This window comes from Canis lupus, chromosome 19, assembly GCF_003254725.2.
Source record: "Canis lupus dingo isolate Sandy chromosome 19, ASM325472v2, whole genome shotgun sequence".
Lineage (NCBI taxonomy): Eukaryota > Metazoa > Chordata > Mammalia > Carnivora > Canidae > Canis > Canis lupus.
The window spans coordinates 36,549,822-36,566,098 of record NC_064261.1 but is presented as its reverse complement, the minus strand read 5'-3'; the positions used below and the strand labels follow the sequence as shown (position 1 = coordinate 36,566,098).

Genomic DNA, 16,277 nt, shown 5'->3' with positions numbered 1-16,277 from the left:
ACCTGGGCCTGAAAGTCTATGGATGCAATTGAAGAAGGCAGAGGGGAAGAGTTACTGTGCAGTCATGGTCCTCAGAACCCATGCAGATCGGGATGTGCGGGCATCCTGAGTGCGGGCAACAACCATTAGATACAGGAAACATCAAGGTAGACTCAGACCTCAGGATGGGGAGCAAGAGAGCCAGCTAGAATTCAGGTACCTGCTTCAATTCCAGGGGACAAGCTGAATGCCTTTACCTAGGAGCAGGGGTGGGGAGGCGGGGAGGCATTCTGGGAGCTTTCTGTTCACAAGGCTGCCTCAATGGCTAGTAACTGAGTAGACTCTGCTTCCGGATTTGTCTGTACTTTGGGAAGGATGAGGATAGCTTGATGGCTAAAAGCATGGTCTTTGTAGTTATACTTGACTGGATTCAAATCCAAGCTCTTTATAGCTCATGGCCTTGGGTGAGTTACTTAACCCTTTTGAACTAGGATTCCTCATTTGTAGATGGTGATGATAGTTCCTAACCTTATAAGATTGAGAAGCTGAAGACAGGAGGCAAAGAAAGAAGTGAAGTACTAAGTGGCTACAATGATCAGCCAAACTTGATGGTTCAAGTGCACAAAAGGAAAAGAACTCCCCATGTTTCATCCTGCTGAGCACTCTTTAGTTCAGGGCTAAGCAATCCTGCAGGTGCTGGGAGGAAATAATCACAGGAGGGAGCCTGGGGCCTGTGAGGACTAACACACCTCAGCTGTTAAAGCCAATGAGTCTGCTTCCTGCTCCCAAACACTGGGTCAGTTCTGATGAAGATCCATTTGTTCCTGTGTGAGACTGAAATAATTTCGACTCTTAGAATTGCTCCTTAGTACAACATGTGGACATGCTAACTCTGAGGGGTTTTGTATTTCTTGGCTAAAATGAAGAAAAGACCTTGAAATCTGAATGCCAATGCCGGGGGTCTTTCTTTTTAAACTCTTCTGGCAATGCCTCCCCATGCAAACAGCTGCTCATTTCTCAAAAAGGCCCCTCTGTAAATAATCAGGTCCCCTTAATTGAGAAGAAGATGAATGGAGAAGGTAATGAACAATCTTTGAAGCTGGTTGAGAGTAAAGCTGGCCAGGTGGAGACCTTGAAATGAATGGGGCTAAAATTTAGCCCTTGTAATCCTGAAAAAGAAAAGCCCCACCCCAGGCCATAGCTATATGAATCAGGGCCCAGGCAGTTCCTGACCACTTTCTAGGATCTCATGGCTGCTAAATGTAGAGGGTATCTGCATCTTCCCACTAAATATCCCGTTGAAAACAGAAGCTTCTTTTTCGATAAGGACTCTGTCTCCTAGTACTTCCAAAACCAGCACCAAATCTATAAGAGCAAAGACTGTCCATAGCCCTACACCTTTGTTTTAACCTTACTGTTAAGAAATTCCCAGAATTCTACTACTCATTGGTGGCACAGAGCTTTTGAGGAAGAGAATAGGGAAGGGAGAGTTTCAGGAATTCTGACATAAATTGCTCAGCATCAAATGAGATTGTGTAAGAGAGGCACTTATGGATAAACTATCCGCCTGCCAAGTATCTCTAAAATCTGATAAATAGGCTGAACATTTTGCATATGTCACTATTTGTTATTTAACTTTCAGCTATCTCCCACCGAATGCTTGATATTGTTCTAAATTCTAGAGATTGGATGGCAAACATTTTTATCCTCACAGCAATCCCATAAGGAACCTGAGAGCTCCAGAGGTTAAGAATCCTGTGTCAGAGGTCACACAATAGTTATTGGCAGTTTGCACTTTATAAGCCATTGTTCCATAAAACACTACTGAAATGTTAGCTGTTGAGCCTTGAGATACGAAGATTATGTCATATTCTGTTATATTCACCACCATGCCTGACACGGTACTAAGTTTTGCTGCATGTTAGAACTACAAGCGGCTGACACAAACTTTACTAAGGATGTTTTCTTCTAAGACTATCCTATAAACAGGAAGCTTTTGGAGTGATAAGCAGATCTTGGAAGTTGTCTCATTGGCTTGAATAAACCATACTACCATTACAGCAATAATTTTTTCAGATACTGTATTTTTGTACACAAAATTTCTTTTAAAAAAAAAGATTTTATTTATTTATTAATGAGAGACACAGAGAGAGAGAGAGAGAGGGAGAGAGAGCAGCAGAGACACAGGCAGAGGGAGAAGCAGGCTCCATGCAGGGAGCCCGACGCGGGACTTGATCCTGAATCTCCAGGATCAGGCCCTGGGCTGAAGGCGGCGCTAAACCACTGAGCCACCGGGGCTGCCCACAAAATTTTTTAAAGATGAGACACAGCAGAATATATTACACATGTGTGGTGAAATCAACTCAATTTGTTTTAGGGAATAGTGAGATCTCTGAGAGTGACAAGAAATCCAACAAGTATTAATGGGTTGTGTCACTGCATGAAGTGAGAGTGAAAGACAGATGGTGGCTCTCAATTAATTGACTTTAAATGGCAGTTGGGTCAAATGAAGCCCACATGATAAAGTGATAATACCATGGGTAAGGTATCTTTTGGGATGACCCTTATAGCATATGAATTACTTGCCTTCACAGTTAAATTGAGAGGCCAGAGACTTAGTTAACTGTCAAGTGGTTAATAATTCATGTAAGAGATGCACAATTACCTTTGTTAGGACATCACTTCAGAGTGTTATGTGTGCTCATTACTCATCATATTTCGGTTAATAAATTTCACCTAATTGGTTGAAGTCATATGATTCCCAATCAAAATAAAGGTGACTAAAAATAACTTTTGGTCTCTAACGGCTGTTCTTTTTGTTTGACAGTTCTAGAGAACCATCCAGAATATATGTACATGTGACTCTTAATGCTAGTAATGGCTAGCTGTCTTACCTCATATTATGTGAAGGGGATATTTCCGTGTTCAATTAAATGTCTCTTTGGTGCCACTCACTGGAAATGTACTATCCCATTAATAGTATTTCTTCCTTCTAGATACCCCCTTCCTCCAGATTGGATAAAAATGCTCATGATCCTTTTATCCTTTTATGTGAACCCTGTCTAATCCTCACTTTGTTATTCTCTCTAGAATCCAACTGCCTGATGAGGACACTGGACAGTGGGATTGGAACCTTCCCACTCCCAGACTCGGGAAATCGCTCCACAGGGCGATACATCTGCCACCCAGACTCCCCAGAGGACACAGAGCCCATCCTGTCTCTCCAGCCAGCACTTTGTGCAGCTTCTTCCATCAGGGCTCAGACCCTTGAACGAGAAGTACCTTCCTCTGCAGACAGCCACGCCTCTGCAGATAACACCATTGTTCATTCCACATCTGACCCCATCATGACCGCCAGGGGGATGCGGCCTCTGGAAAGTCGGCTCCCCAAACCAGCCTCCTCAGGTAAAACACCTGTGACCTTCCAAATTAGACTGTTTCCACACCAAAACAATGCACTTTCTGACAAAAATGGAAAACAGGCAGCAGAAAAGGTTTCCACCAGGAGGTCCAGTCAGTGACCTCCACCCAATGGGAATGTGGATACATGAAAATCCCTATATGTCCTCAAACAAAAGTAAAAAGACAAATACTAAACATCATCTATTCTTAATATCACGATAGGGGGTAAACACATGCATAAAAGAAACAAGCACGTAAGCACAGGTACATGGACATATAAATTGATAAAGAAAAAAAAAAAGTAAAAAAAAAAAAATTGATAAAGAAAAAAGCCACACAACACACACATAGGATTTTATCTTTTTAAAGCCTAACTCTGAATATAGACCAGTTTAGGCCTGAGACATAAATTTAGCTGAAATGTTGTTTGCCCTCTAACCAGAAATGTATGTCTTCTGACATATTCCTATCCTGCTCAAATATATTTATATGTTGAACTATAAAAAACTTAGTTTGATATATCAGCAGTGGATTGTGCATTAACTGCAATAGAGTGGAATGAGCCTCCTCAGTGAGATGCACCACCCTTCGCCACAGTAATTGAAACAAGCTTCCATGATTAAAGATAGGACCAGGCTAAAGGTCAAAGTTTTTTCATTGTTCCTTCAAGATTTAAAATATTTATTGCAGTGTGAGATGACACTAAATAATTTTTAACTTGCGTGGCTTATGTTGCACTAACGACATGCATAAGCATATGAACAAGAACTCTAAAGACTTTCTTTTATAATTTCATGACTTAGAAAGGAGCCACAAGTAGAAATTATATGATCGGCTTTTGAGAAATTAGAAAAGAAGACTTTTAATTAAATATCTTTGAATATATGTGATTGAGCTATTCCCACAGCTGAGTTCTTCATACAACAATGCAAACTGCCATGAATGTTTCATCACAAACTTCTGCTCATTCCAAGCCAAGGCTACATTTTAAAAGGCTGTAATGCATATTATTTTTTAAATAAATGCATTGTTAATTAATGACAGCCTCCAGAGATTCAGGGGCGAAATCTTAGTTATAGATTATGTGCTCCATGCTTGAATAGTCACATGTGTGACCTCAATTCAGCGACGGGCTGCCGTGTAGACTTCATGATTAAACACTGTCATTATAACAAATTGAATAGAAACCACAAGCCTTGAATTGCTTCATAAGAAGGGGATTGGAAGGAGATTGTTCTGATCATGCTGCTAATATTCACTGCGTTGGTTTTTGGAGGTTTGTGTCTTAATTAAATTGTCATGAAGAGTTGTAAGAAAGTAGTATATGGTAGAGAATGAGGTCAACAGAATCACAAGGTATTTTTGTGTCACCCACCCTGCAGCTTCCTGTCTACCAAATGATAACGTCACTGTGGTCCTGAGGCAGGGCTGCCTTTCCAAGGCTGCTCTTTTCTCTGTGGCCATCAGTGACTCACTTGAAAAATCAGGGAATGGGAGGACAAGCTGGAGCAAAAGGAAAGTGAGGTCATTCCCACTTAAGAGGAGTCACTTCCTATTTAATGCATGTATTTCCATTGGTTTTTCACTTATTCCCATAATCAAAAAAAAAAAAAAAACGTAACTGGACAAGTCTCACAGTGCTGATAAAAATATAGTGACTTTGCTTCTGCTCACAAGCAAAATGCTATTGAGAGGCTCTCACAGCATGTCCTGTTGGTAATCACTGAGGATGGAGGGTAATAACAGCGATTCTCCTTTCTGGCATGAGGAAGGAATTCACTCTGCAGGTTAATCTACTATTAAGGATAATGGGGGAACTTTAATCATTCCCTGCTAATTACACCCTTGCTTCTCAAAGTGTGATCCATGGGCTAGTATCATCAAGATCGCCCGGGAGCTTTCCGGAAATGCAGAATCTCAGACCCACAGTCTAGACCTCCTGATTCAGACGCTGCAATTTAACAAAAGCTCAACTGATGCATATACACATAAAAGCTTGGGAGTACTGCCCTGCAAAATCTTTAAGAGCGCAGTTGTCGAAAATACATTCTGAGTGCATTGGGAATGACCTTAATGAGTATTCTAGGAAAATAAGGGTTCCCTGCCCAAATATGTTTGGGAAGGGCTTTTTCTTCTTCTTCCTTTTTTTTTTTTTTTTTTTTTTTAAGATTTTTTTACTTTAATACCACAAGTTCAAAAGAAGCGTGGGACAAAGGTCTGCCTTTGAAATCAGACAACCTGACATTCTCATAATATACTTATACTCTAAATATGAACCCTGAAAAAAAAGTTCTGGAAAAGACTTTTCTCTCTGAAGTTACAGTACTGTCTTCAGAATAGGGCATATTATTTAGGGCTCTAAATCAAACCCTTTCTTTGGACGTTATGACAATTTTCAATAGCACAATGAAGGCTCTGAGAAGTGCTCCCAAAAGGAAACCTGTTTGTTGTCTGATGATTAACACTATTTGAGGAGTAATCAGTGTTTCCCAAAGGATTTGCTCATTAACCCCTTCCTAACATGAAAAGTTTGTCAATATTTTGTGGAAAAGTTTGCCTTCAGCTCTCCGAGATGGACACCTTCTAGAGATAGTCATAGCAGTGCAATGCAGATGTTTTGGGTGGCACAGACTTGCAGGGGACAGGATGTTGGGAAATCCAGCTTTAACTGTGTTTGGATCTTTTTTATTATTTCTGAATGTCTCTCCACTTCCCTCCCTTAACTTGTAAAGGGTTGAAGAAAGCAGATTGTGATTTCATGTACATTTTCTCATTTAGGAAAAATCAATTCCCAAAAGCAGAATGAAGCAGAGCCTCAGACCTGCTCGTCATTTGAATATGCCGAAAACACAATCACAAGTGAGCAGCTTCCAGAGTGGGGCAGTGAAGACCCCACGGCTGAGACCCAGGTAAGGGGGAGGCTAACAGGAGGAGGGTACCCTCCACCTGCTGCTCCTGATGGTGAAAAATGACTTCCTTAAACACTTTTACAACAGATCCAATTTTTGCATCAAATTTGTCGTTGGCTCAGTGAATAAAAACTAAGGCCCAAGGCTCACCCTTTTTCCTGCACAATTAAGTAACGCCCTGGGTTTTTGGGAGGAATTGAAATGTCTCCGAGACTTGCACCTAGATTTTTGAGGCATGGATGGTCTCCCAGATTAGATGTTACAGAGCTGGCACTCACTTTCCCAAGCCATAAGAGTACATTGAGAATGATTTAGTGATACTTTTCCATTATCTTATTCTTCCTTTAACCTTTGCCTTACCTCCAAGGCAGGTACAGAAGGTATAATTATACCCCCGAGTAGTCAAATGACTTGCTGGTGTCAATGAGACCTGCGTCACTTCAGCCCCTACTGTTTTTGCTGTGAGATCTTCATCCACCCTGAGATGGCACACATAGGCCTCCTGACATGTTATTGGACCCAAGAAGTTGCTCATGGCTCAGGGACATTTCTATCATCCCTCGGGGTCTATCTAGTTAGTATGCCCTCCTGTGTTTCCTCCTATTTACCTCTTCCAGCAAGTTACCTGAGCCATGTTCAACTGTCCCCATTGCTCTTTGTACTAGAGTTTCTACCAGCTGTGATGAGAAAATACCTGGATTAGCGCACATCTGGGGTTCCCCACAACCAGTGGGGCCAAACCTTCTTTTAGCCTTTACCACCTCAGAATGGGGTCATGGATTAGTAGGGAATGAGATTCTCTGAGCCCACAGCCTCAATTTACAGTAGAGAACACAACTCTAGAGAGATGCTGGACCATATTCAGGGTTCATACTCAGGAGTCGGGACTAGAACTCAGCCCTCTGAATTCCATGTCTGACACTCAGAATGGCAGCCTCTATAAGGCAGGAGCCTAAGAGGCAAAAGAGTAAACCAGTGTACTCTATCATGCCTCAGTGTAAACATAAAAATGTTAAGACTCCTCCAAAGCAGTAGTTCCCAAACTTGAGTGGGCATCAGAACCACTCAGAGGGCTACACACCCACCTGCACCCTGTCTGATTTGGTACTGAGGTCCAAACATTTCTGATGAATTCCCAGGTGATGCTATGCTGTTGGGCCACGGAAAATTCTTTGAGAAGCACTGTTCCAAGGACTCTGTGCTTGCTTTGGGAACTGGAAAGTTGAGAAACCCTAAAGACACCCAGAGTGGGAGGAGGAAATCTTTCAAAAACAAAAGGTGGTGACAGTGGCAAAGGGGTTCAGGCAAATCCAAGAAAGTAAAAATAATAACAACAACAACTGATGCTGGCCAGGTGAGAGCTGCCCCCCTACATATGATGGCAGGACACTCTTCACCCAACATACACCAGCAACACAGGGCCCTCTCCAGGGTTCTCTCACTCATCATCCTGCCCCAGCTCTGCCCACTGGAAAGCTTGCTCTGATTTGAGAGTCACCACTGTGGCTCAGAACTTAGAACCCTGCTTTGCTGACTGCCAGGGAGGGAAAGCTGGAAGAAAGAGTTAGCTTGTATTTCTAGCACCCAGTGCTAGAACCGTGCCTGGTTCCATTAGTGTTTGTTGAACAGAGTGATGAAAAAATTCATCTCATCCTACCCCAGAAAGTGTTACAGGACCCTGCTGGAACTCTAGACATGGGGCTCCTCTAGCACCACAGACAGGAGACTAGTCATCGTCATGGACACCATCCTTGCTGGACTACCAGTACCCCTCATACCGAACTCTGTACCCTCAAAGCCTAGCACTCCTCTTAGCACAGAATAGGTGCTCAACAAGCATTTGTTGAACGAGTGAATGAATGAGTCAATGAATAAAGAAATAAAGGAATGAGTAGTTGCTTGAACTTATGACTCCAGGTGAAGAACTTTACACCCTAAAATCTGTTTTTATCATTTCCAACTGAATGACACCCTCCCAAACAAACTTTAGAGACCCATCCCCTATACATCTGTACCTGAACTGTCCGGGATGGGTGGGGAATAGTAGGCTCTAACAGGGCAGCCTGCAAACGAAAAGGACATTCTTTTATAATTCTATACACAGAATTGCAGTCCTACATCTAGTATTCTGATTCTGTGCACAAAGGGGAAACTATTTATACAGCATCAACCACCTCAGCAATTCTTGACAGGGCCTTTTCACCACATCAGTGACACCTCGAGGGTCAGCCTGGGTGTGCCTGTGAGCAAGAGGGAAGACTGAGTCCCTCCCCCTATGAACTCTCAGTCGATTCAAGGATCATACAGGGTTAGAAACTGCATACTTTCCTAAAGGCTCCCGTACTTTCCAGGGATAGAAGAAAATTATACATTAGGCAAGCATTTATTCTTCTGTTCTCAAGGTTGATTTTTTTCCGTACCCTCTGATACTTGAAAGCCAATGATGAGATCAGTTAAACAAATAAGCCATTAGGCTTGGAACAGCAGCTCATAATAGGCAATTGAGAAAAAGAAGACCCCATAAAGAAGTGTGCAAAATGCAGAGCGGGTAACTGTGAGGACTTCCCTGTGCCTGGGACAATGGCAGAGTGGTCAATGGCTTCATCATCACAGCCCTGTTTCTACAGCTCCAGTAATTGAGTAGACCGCGCCAGCTCCGCCTGAGACAGATCGACAGGGAAGCAGAGTTGCTCTTGGTGGTGGTGGGGGTGGGGGGGACAGCAGAAGGGAGTTCTGTGCGTGGAATGACAGCCAACTGTGAACCCACGTCCCCTCCTCATGGGTTGTTCCGCCCCATTTTGACTTGCATGAATAATCTTAACAGTCTCGTATTGCTCATTTAGGACAAGGTTCCCAGAATGTGTGCGTACTCTGCCAGTGGTGGCAGTGATAGTGACAGTGACCTGGACTATGGAAATAATGGTTTTGGAGCTGGAAGGGGCAAGTTAGTGAAAGCAATGAAGAGCGCCACCCAAGGTAACTTACGGGAGAACCTGGACATCTGGGGCTCCCCTCTCTCCGGGAAGCCGCTGATTTTGCCTTTCACTGTACTCTGCCTCCACCCCCACCCTCGACTTCACATCTTAGCCCCACATCTCTCCTGAGATCTAATTTTCTGGTATGTACAGAAGATTGTCTATGCACATCAATTTGTTTTCTGGTATAATCTTCATGACATTTCAGTGCAGTCTGTGAGGATTTTATTTCCAAATCTGGCATCTCCCGAAAAGCCTCCAATTGAGTTATCTCGGTAATGAAGGAATGACTAGAAAGATAACTTTGTTCTTAATTACATCCTCTGGCAAGTTAAATTGTCCAGTGAGCCATGGATGGAGTCTTCCAGGCTTTTTGCTAATATCGTGCTGTGTAGCTCCGCACCTGTGAGCCAGGCCGTTATGAACAGGTCGTTTATGAAGTCCAAACTCACTGTATTTTCTTTTTGAATCAGAATTGGCAGTAGAAAGACCATCATCTCGAGGCATTTAAAATATGTGTATTCAGACAGCATTTCCTTCCAGCGATAGGAGGAAAGATGAACCCTTAATACAAAGTGGGACCTGGGGTCTACTTTCCTTCTAATCTACTCTGGATTGTCAGGCATATTTCAGTGATGCAATGGAGAATCAATTTCTTCATACAAATTGACTTTTTTTTCAAATACTAATTTAGCAATTACATGATAAAAACATGGCTTTCTTTTTTAAAAACAAGACTGATATATTGCTTTAGGGAAAACCTAGCAACCTTGTGTGTTTCCAGTTTTCCAAGAGTCTTAGCACTGTGACATATGGGGGTGAGAATAGCCTGAGCTTCCACCTTGTTGCCTGCTTCCTACAAGTCATCAGAGAAGCAGGACCCACGGTGAAATCATACATTGGCTTACCAAGAAGAAAGTGACAAACACCACTGGCACCGTAGTTAGGTGGTTGTTCCCTTTGGCTCTCTGTGGTTTGTCAGCACCTTTCTGGTTGTGGCAAAGAAAGGAGAAGGGGAGGTGATCATCACGGGACTGCCCTAAAAAGACGCCTAAGACCAAGCTAGCTCCTTGTCCACCTCTTCCCTTGAACTTAGTGTGGGTCCACAGCAACTAATTTCACCTTATTGACCTTCAGCTGCTCCACCCAAGAATGATTTCCAGGGCTCCTTCCAGCTCTAAAACCCCATTTATTTATTGAACACATATTTATTGAGAGCCCCCTCTGGCCCAGCTTTCCAGCAGTGAGTAACTAGACAAAATTCCCTGCTGGAGAGAAAACAACAGCTATGATTAACTAGTAAATGTCTATCATTTGTTGAAAGAGATGAGTGCTGTGGAAAAGACAAGGTGAAGCAGGTAGGGTACAGGAGGCCAGGACTGCGGGTGTGGGGGGGTGGTTAACATTTTAAAAAGCGGTCTAAACAAGCCTGAGAAGGTAGTGTTTGAGATTGGAAAGAAGAGAGGGAGTCAACCAGGAGGATATCTGGGGGGAAAGGGGGGAAGGGCATGCTCAGCAGAGGGAAGAGACAGTGCAGAAGCCTGGAGGCGGGAGCAGCAGGAGGCCAGTGTGGTTGTGGCCAGAGCAGTTTGGAAGGGGGCGGGCAAATGAGGCCAGACAAGTAAAAGGAGCTAGAGCTCATAAGGGCTCGCTCGCCATTCCGCGGACTTTGCTCCTCCTCTGATAGACATGCATGGGAGTCTTTGGATGACTTTGAGCAGAGAAGAGGCATAACCTAAGATGTTCCCAAAGGATCTCTCTGGCTATCGTGTCTTGAAGACCATAGGAGCAAGATCAGCCCAGAGGCTATTGCAGTCACCCGGGCAAGAGATGTTAGTGGCTGAAACAGGGTGGTCTTGGGGAAAGGAGTGAGCAGCACAGGCCAGTAACGCTCTCTGCAGGGAAGGAAATGCTTTGTATCTGCGCTGTCCGGTACCAGAGCCACTAGCCACATGTGGCCCATAAGCACTTCAAATGTCGCCAGTACCAGCAAGGAACAAAACTTTTATTTTTTTTCTTTTATTTTTTCTAAGATTTTTAAAATTTATTTATTTATTCAGAGAGAGAGAGAGAAGCAGAGACACAGGCAGAGGGAGAAGCAGGCTCCATGCAGGAAGCCTGACGCGGGACTCGATCCCGGGTCCCCAGGATCACACCCCGGGCTGCAGGTGGCGCTAAACCACTACACCACCAGGGCTGCCTGGAACAAAACTTTTAAATTTAATTTTCATTACTGTTTTCTTAAGAGTTCTCACTTGGTCTATTCCCTTTTTTCCTCTATTTGATTATTATTTTTTTTTATCTTAACTAAGTTCCATTTATTTTTTTTAATTTATTTATTTATTTATTTATTTATTTATTTATTTATTTATTTATGATAGTCACAGAGAGAGAGAGAGAGAGGCAGAGACACAGGCAGAGGGAGAAGCAGGCTCCATGCAGGGAGCCCAATGTGGGATTCGATCCCGGGTCTCCAGGATCGCGCCCTGGGCCAAAGGCAGGTGCTAAACCACTGCGCCACCCAGGGATCCCATCCATTTAAATATCCATAGCTGCATGTGGCATATATAACACAGGGAGTAAGAATGGTCGGATTCCAGATCTTTTTTTTTTTTTTTATTGGAGTTCAATTTGCCAACATATAGCATAACACCCAGTGCTCATCCCATCAAGTGCCCCCCTCAGTGCCCATCACCCAGTCACCCCCACCCCCTGCCCACCTCCCTTTCCACCACCCCTTGTTCTAAGTAAAAAGACAGCACAATTGACTGATAGATTAGAGGGTGAGGGTAAGGGAACTAGAGTCTAGGGTAGCTCCAAGGTTCAGGTCCCAGAAGGGACAGCATTCTGCTGACTGAAATGGAGAAGGCTGAGGTTGGAGCTGGGGGGGTGGGGCATCTCGGACATGCTCAGTGTGAGCTGCCCGTGGAGCCGGTGGAGGAACTGAGTAGGCAGTGGGCTGTGGACGTCTGGAGATGTAAATTTGAGTGTCAGCACGTAGAGGGTCCACGTGAGGTCAGGAGGGGAGGGAGTATTGATAGAGAGAGGACTCCATCCTCCCAAGGGGTCAGGGAGAAAAGAAAGAGCCAGCAAAGGACGGAGCAGGAGCAAGCAGGACGGGAGGAGGAGAGACAGGTGGAGAAAGAAGCCAGGAATGGAGGGGGAGTTCCATGATTCCATATGTGGCTTGTTAATAAAAAGAAGGATACTGTCTTCATATTCAGTGGTCCAGTCTCTCCCTCTGGCAGTGGGTTTCCAGGGGTGGGTAGAGGGTAGGCAATGGGAGAGGGGAGGAGGGATCATCCAGAGGCAGTTTGAAAACACCTTGGAAAAGGAAACAAGCCAAACTCTGCCAATGAACAAGTGGGAGCATGAAAGAACGTACTTTAGGCTTCACATTTTAACATTGCTTTGTTTAACTGTGTTGTGCAAAGCAATCAGGAATAAACATTAGGGGCTGGCGAGGGATCCTGGTGAACAGTGAACCTACTCCTTTAACTTTTCTTTTTGCAAACGGAAGTGGGTCTCAGCCTGAGCTCTTCTCTCAGTATACTCACTGTGTCCATCCTGTTCCCTCTAACCAGACCTAATCCCTGTGTGAGAGAAGAGGCTCCTTGCATTCTATTGCCATAGCTTCTGAGCGAAGGGTGCTTCTTTGGATAAGAGGCTGAGGGCTAGATAGAGTGACTCTGGAAGCAGCACTGCCAGCAGAAGCTGCTTTTTCTCTAGCCAGGCACCTGCCCTCTGCTTTTAATAGTGAACTTGTTGCCAGAGCTCAGTCATCTGCACATCCTGACCGAGCCGGCGGCTGATGACAGTGCTGCCAGGAAGAAAGAAGGTGTGCAGACAGCTGGCGTGGCTGTGGGCGCATGCTGGCTTCCAACAAACCCTAGGAAGGGGCAGGTAGGGTGGACTCAGCAGCATTAACTTTTGAAATGCTGGTAAAATTGATCTGAAAAGAAATAGAAATGATTCAGAGAAAAAGATGAAAAGGAGTACATGTCCTGTGTGTGTGTGTGGCTGAGATTTTCTTCCCTGCCAGTCACCATTCGGCCTGGCTTTCATCACCTGCACCTGTGAAAGTGACCCCACCCTCCTTGCTTCTTTAGGGAACATGATTTTATAATAGAGGTCCCCAACCTGCAGAATGGAATTGCTGGCAGACCTGGAAGCCTTATTGGATGTTCTCCAAGATAGTTGTTCTTTCTCAACACACCCTCTCTTCCTGGGTCCTTGAAATTTCCTGCAGGTAGAGAAGGGCACTTGACAGTGGCAATCTGTTTCTCCTGGCTTGTAGGAAATGCACAGTCAGGAGCCTTTGCCTCTCACCCTGTGCCCTCCACACAACCCCCTCCCCCAGGCCACTGCTCAGTCATTAGCCACTTGCCCTGCTAATCACAGCATGCCTGGGTGGGGGGTGGGGGGGCTTCCTTTCAAACAGTCTCCTATGACACATTCCCTGGTTCCTCCTGCCCACTTGCTTCTTTGAATCACACTGAATATGGCCAAAAAAAAACCTGCTATCCAAAACCCTGCCTACAGGCTCATAAAACACTCAAGTAAATACATGTCTTTTCTTTCAAGATTAGTTTCTTTAGCCTAACTTTGAAATATGTTTGAAAAGTCTAGGTTGTTAGCACAGAGTGGCAGGAGCAGGATTTAGGAGCTGGGTAGGTGGCCCAGTGGGTGAGGTTTCAGAAGCAATTTTGTGGCTTTGGATCCACAGAACTGCCCACTCTGATTTGCCAAGCTGAGCATAACAAATATTGTGTCCCTGGCCTGCTCTCTCTCCCCTTCCCCTTCCACCTCTATCCCTTGTTCATGACTTCTCCAAACCCCTGCCTGCAGGAAAGAGGCTGGAATGTTTGGACCTTTCCTTGTCCAGAAGAAGAAAGACCCAGAGTGGCCACCTACTGCTGAGGGCTGTGCTAGAGAAAGCAATGAATCCATTTTCCCATTTTTCTCAAGGATGTAGACTTTAAGTTTACCCTTCAGTGATGTTTCTTCATGGGTGCTGTGGAGGCACATAAGAATCTTTTGTTTTTGTGGGTTTTTTTCGATGGCTCCATGTACCCTGGCCTAATTTTCATAATCTGCCCCAGTTGAGGAATTACCATCACAGGGAGTCATTCTCATTGATGAAAATACATCATACCCTTGAGATCTGAAAGAGAAAAATGAAGATTAAGAACCTTTGTTCTTGCCATATTTCTTTGAAAATTTCCAAGTTGAACTGGTTAGGAGATAAGTGAGATTGGCCAAAGAATGAAAGCAAAGAAGAGAATTGACCTTAAACTAGTTCATTTTGCTTTATTCAGCACTTGCTCAGTGTCCACACCAGCATTGGACACCAGGGGTTGAGGCCAGGTTAGAGACATAGTCCTGCTACCTGGGTGCTTCCAATCAGACCTACACTGGAGGCTCCATCTGAGCGAGGAGATAATCAGGTACCCTACACAGTTGTGTTCTATTGCCCAAGGCCATACTGTGGGCTTCACAGAGGAAGGAAGCAGAATTTATACTTCTTTTTAGTTTTCCTAAATCTTCTCTTCCTCCAAAGTAAAGCCCACTGGGGTCTCTAGATCACACTTTGGAGCTCACTTTCAAGAGCACCCCCTCCTTCCTTGAGCCCCATACCCTCAAAATGTAATGATTGGGTCAAATAATTATAGTTTCAGAACCAGGGTCCCACAACCACCTGGTAATGCTCACCTAATCAAGCCCCAATTTCCTGAACCAGAAGTACATTTTCTTCCTTTGAAGGTGATTACATTCAACAAATTACAAAGAGCGAGGGCCATTGAGTTAAAAACAATTGGTTTTGCAGTAATTAGAAAAACACAAGGAAATGATGACTGTGGAACAATATTAAAAGGGACCCTGAAGGGTAACAGCTCTAGCTCCTGGTTAATTCCTCAGCTTGAATATTTAGAGATTCACAACTAATTATGCAGAGATGATGAATTTTAAAAACACTGCCACCCGGCCTTCCCAAGGCCAAGGACTTTGGCTATTAATAGAGCAATCAGATTTTGCTATTTTATAGAAAATTCACACAAAGTTGCATCTATTTTAAAGCATTCATCTGGCATATGACTTAAAGATGACAAATCTCTGTAATGTGCAAAATCAGCATTAGGTTAAACGAAATCCAGACTCATTATAATCACTCCCAAGTTCCCCCAGAGAAATCTACTGTTTAAAATGGACACTCCAGGTAAGAGTTATCCTTGGTCCTTCCTGAAACTTCACTCTTATTAGGTCATTTTAAAGATTTGCTTTATTTTTGACAAGCTCATCCCAACTCAAGGTAAATGGACATAGGCAATAAAACACAGGGGATTCATCTCCAAGCAATAAACTGTCTCGGGTGACAAATGAAAAGTACTGACCATGACAAGCAGGCTGCGGAGACCCTTCATGGTAACCAGGGTCTCAAGTTTCTCTCTGTCCCCCTTTGTCCACCATGAGAAAACCCACAGCCCTTTAAGCTATTCGGATAGGATTTGCACTATGCTGAGATTTGGGGGTTTCCGTGGGGAGAAGTGTCATGCACAATAATAAAACAAAACAAACAAAAAGCCCACTGGCTTCTGAAAGACACGTGGTCATAAGGTAAGCATCAGAGAAAAAACCCACCGTGTCTTCAGACAGGCTTGAAAAGGGAGGCTGCGATGTGACCTGCATTTAATTATTTAAGCTGCATATTGTGAGGCCCTTAAGAAAGCAAATGTCATGATGGACAGAATGAGTTTACCCTCCTGTCGAAAGAGCACTGTGCCGTGGCGAGGCCGTCGCTCAATTAAATTGGACTGCGGGATATAGAGGGGAGGGAGGCGAAGTCTGGGACCCTAATGAGACATTTTGGAAGGAAGAGATGCCCCCCAGAGTTTGTCACTCTTTGATGGACATTCTCCCCCCATCATTACCATGGCACCCCCAGCGCTACCCTCTCAAGTTTGAATTTGGGGTAGCCTGAAACATTTAAACCCGAGCCTGCAAAGTAGGATTT

At 44.1% G+C, this 16,277-nt stretch overlaps 1 protein-coding gene across 10 annotated transcripts in view; it reads left to right on the top strand.

Annotated features, from left to right (window-relative positions):
* The window catches only part of NCKAP5 (NCK associated protein 5), a 960,379-nt gene that overhangs the window by 899,469 nt on the left and 44,633 nt on the right, over positions 1–16,277 (top strand). For 7 of the 10 annotated variants that reach the window (XM_049097384.1, XM_049097386.1, XM_049097387.1 and 4 more), the window contains 2 exons: positions 3,070–3,384; positions 6,160–6,290. In XM_049097384.1, coding sequence (XP_048953341.1) covers positions 3,070–3,384; positions 6,160–6,290 — 446 coding nt within the window. Of the gene's footprint in view, positions 1–3,069; positions 3,385–6,159; positions 6,291–9,133; positions 9,267–16,277 lie in introns of all 10 variants that reach the window. The other 3 variants (XM_049097388.1, XM_025430096.3, XM_049097390.1) reach the window with 1 other exon arrangement.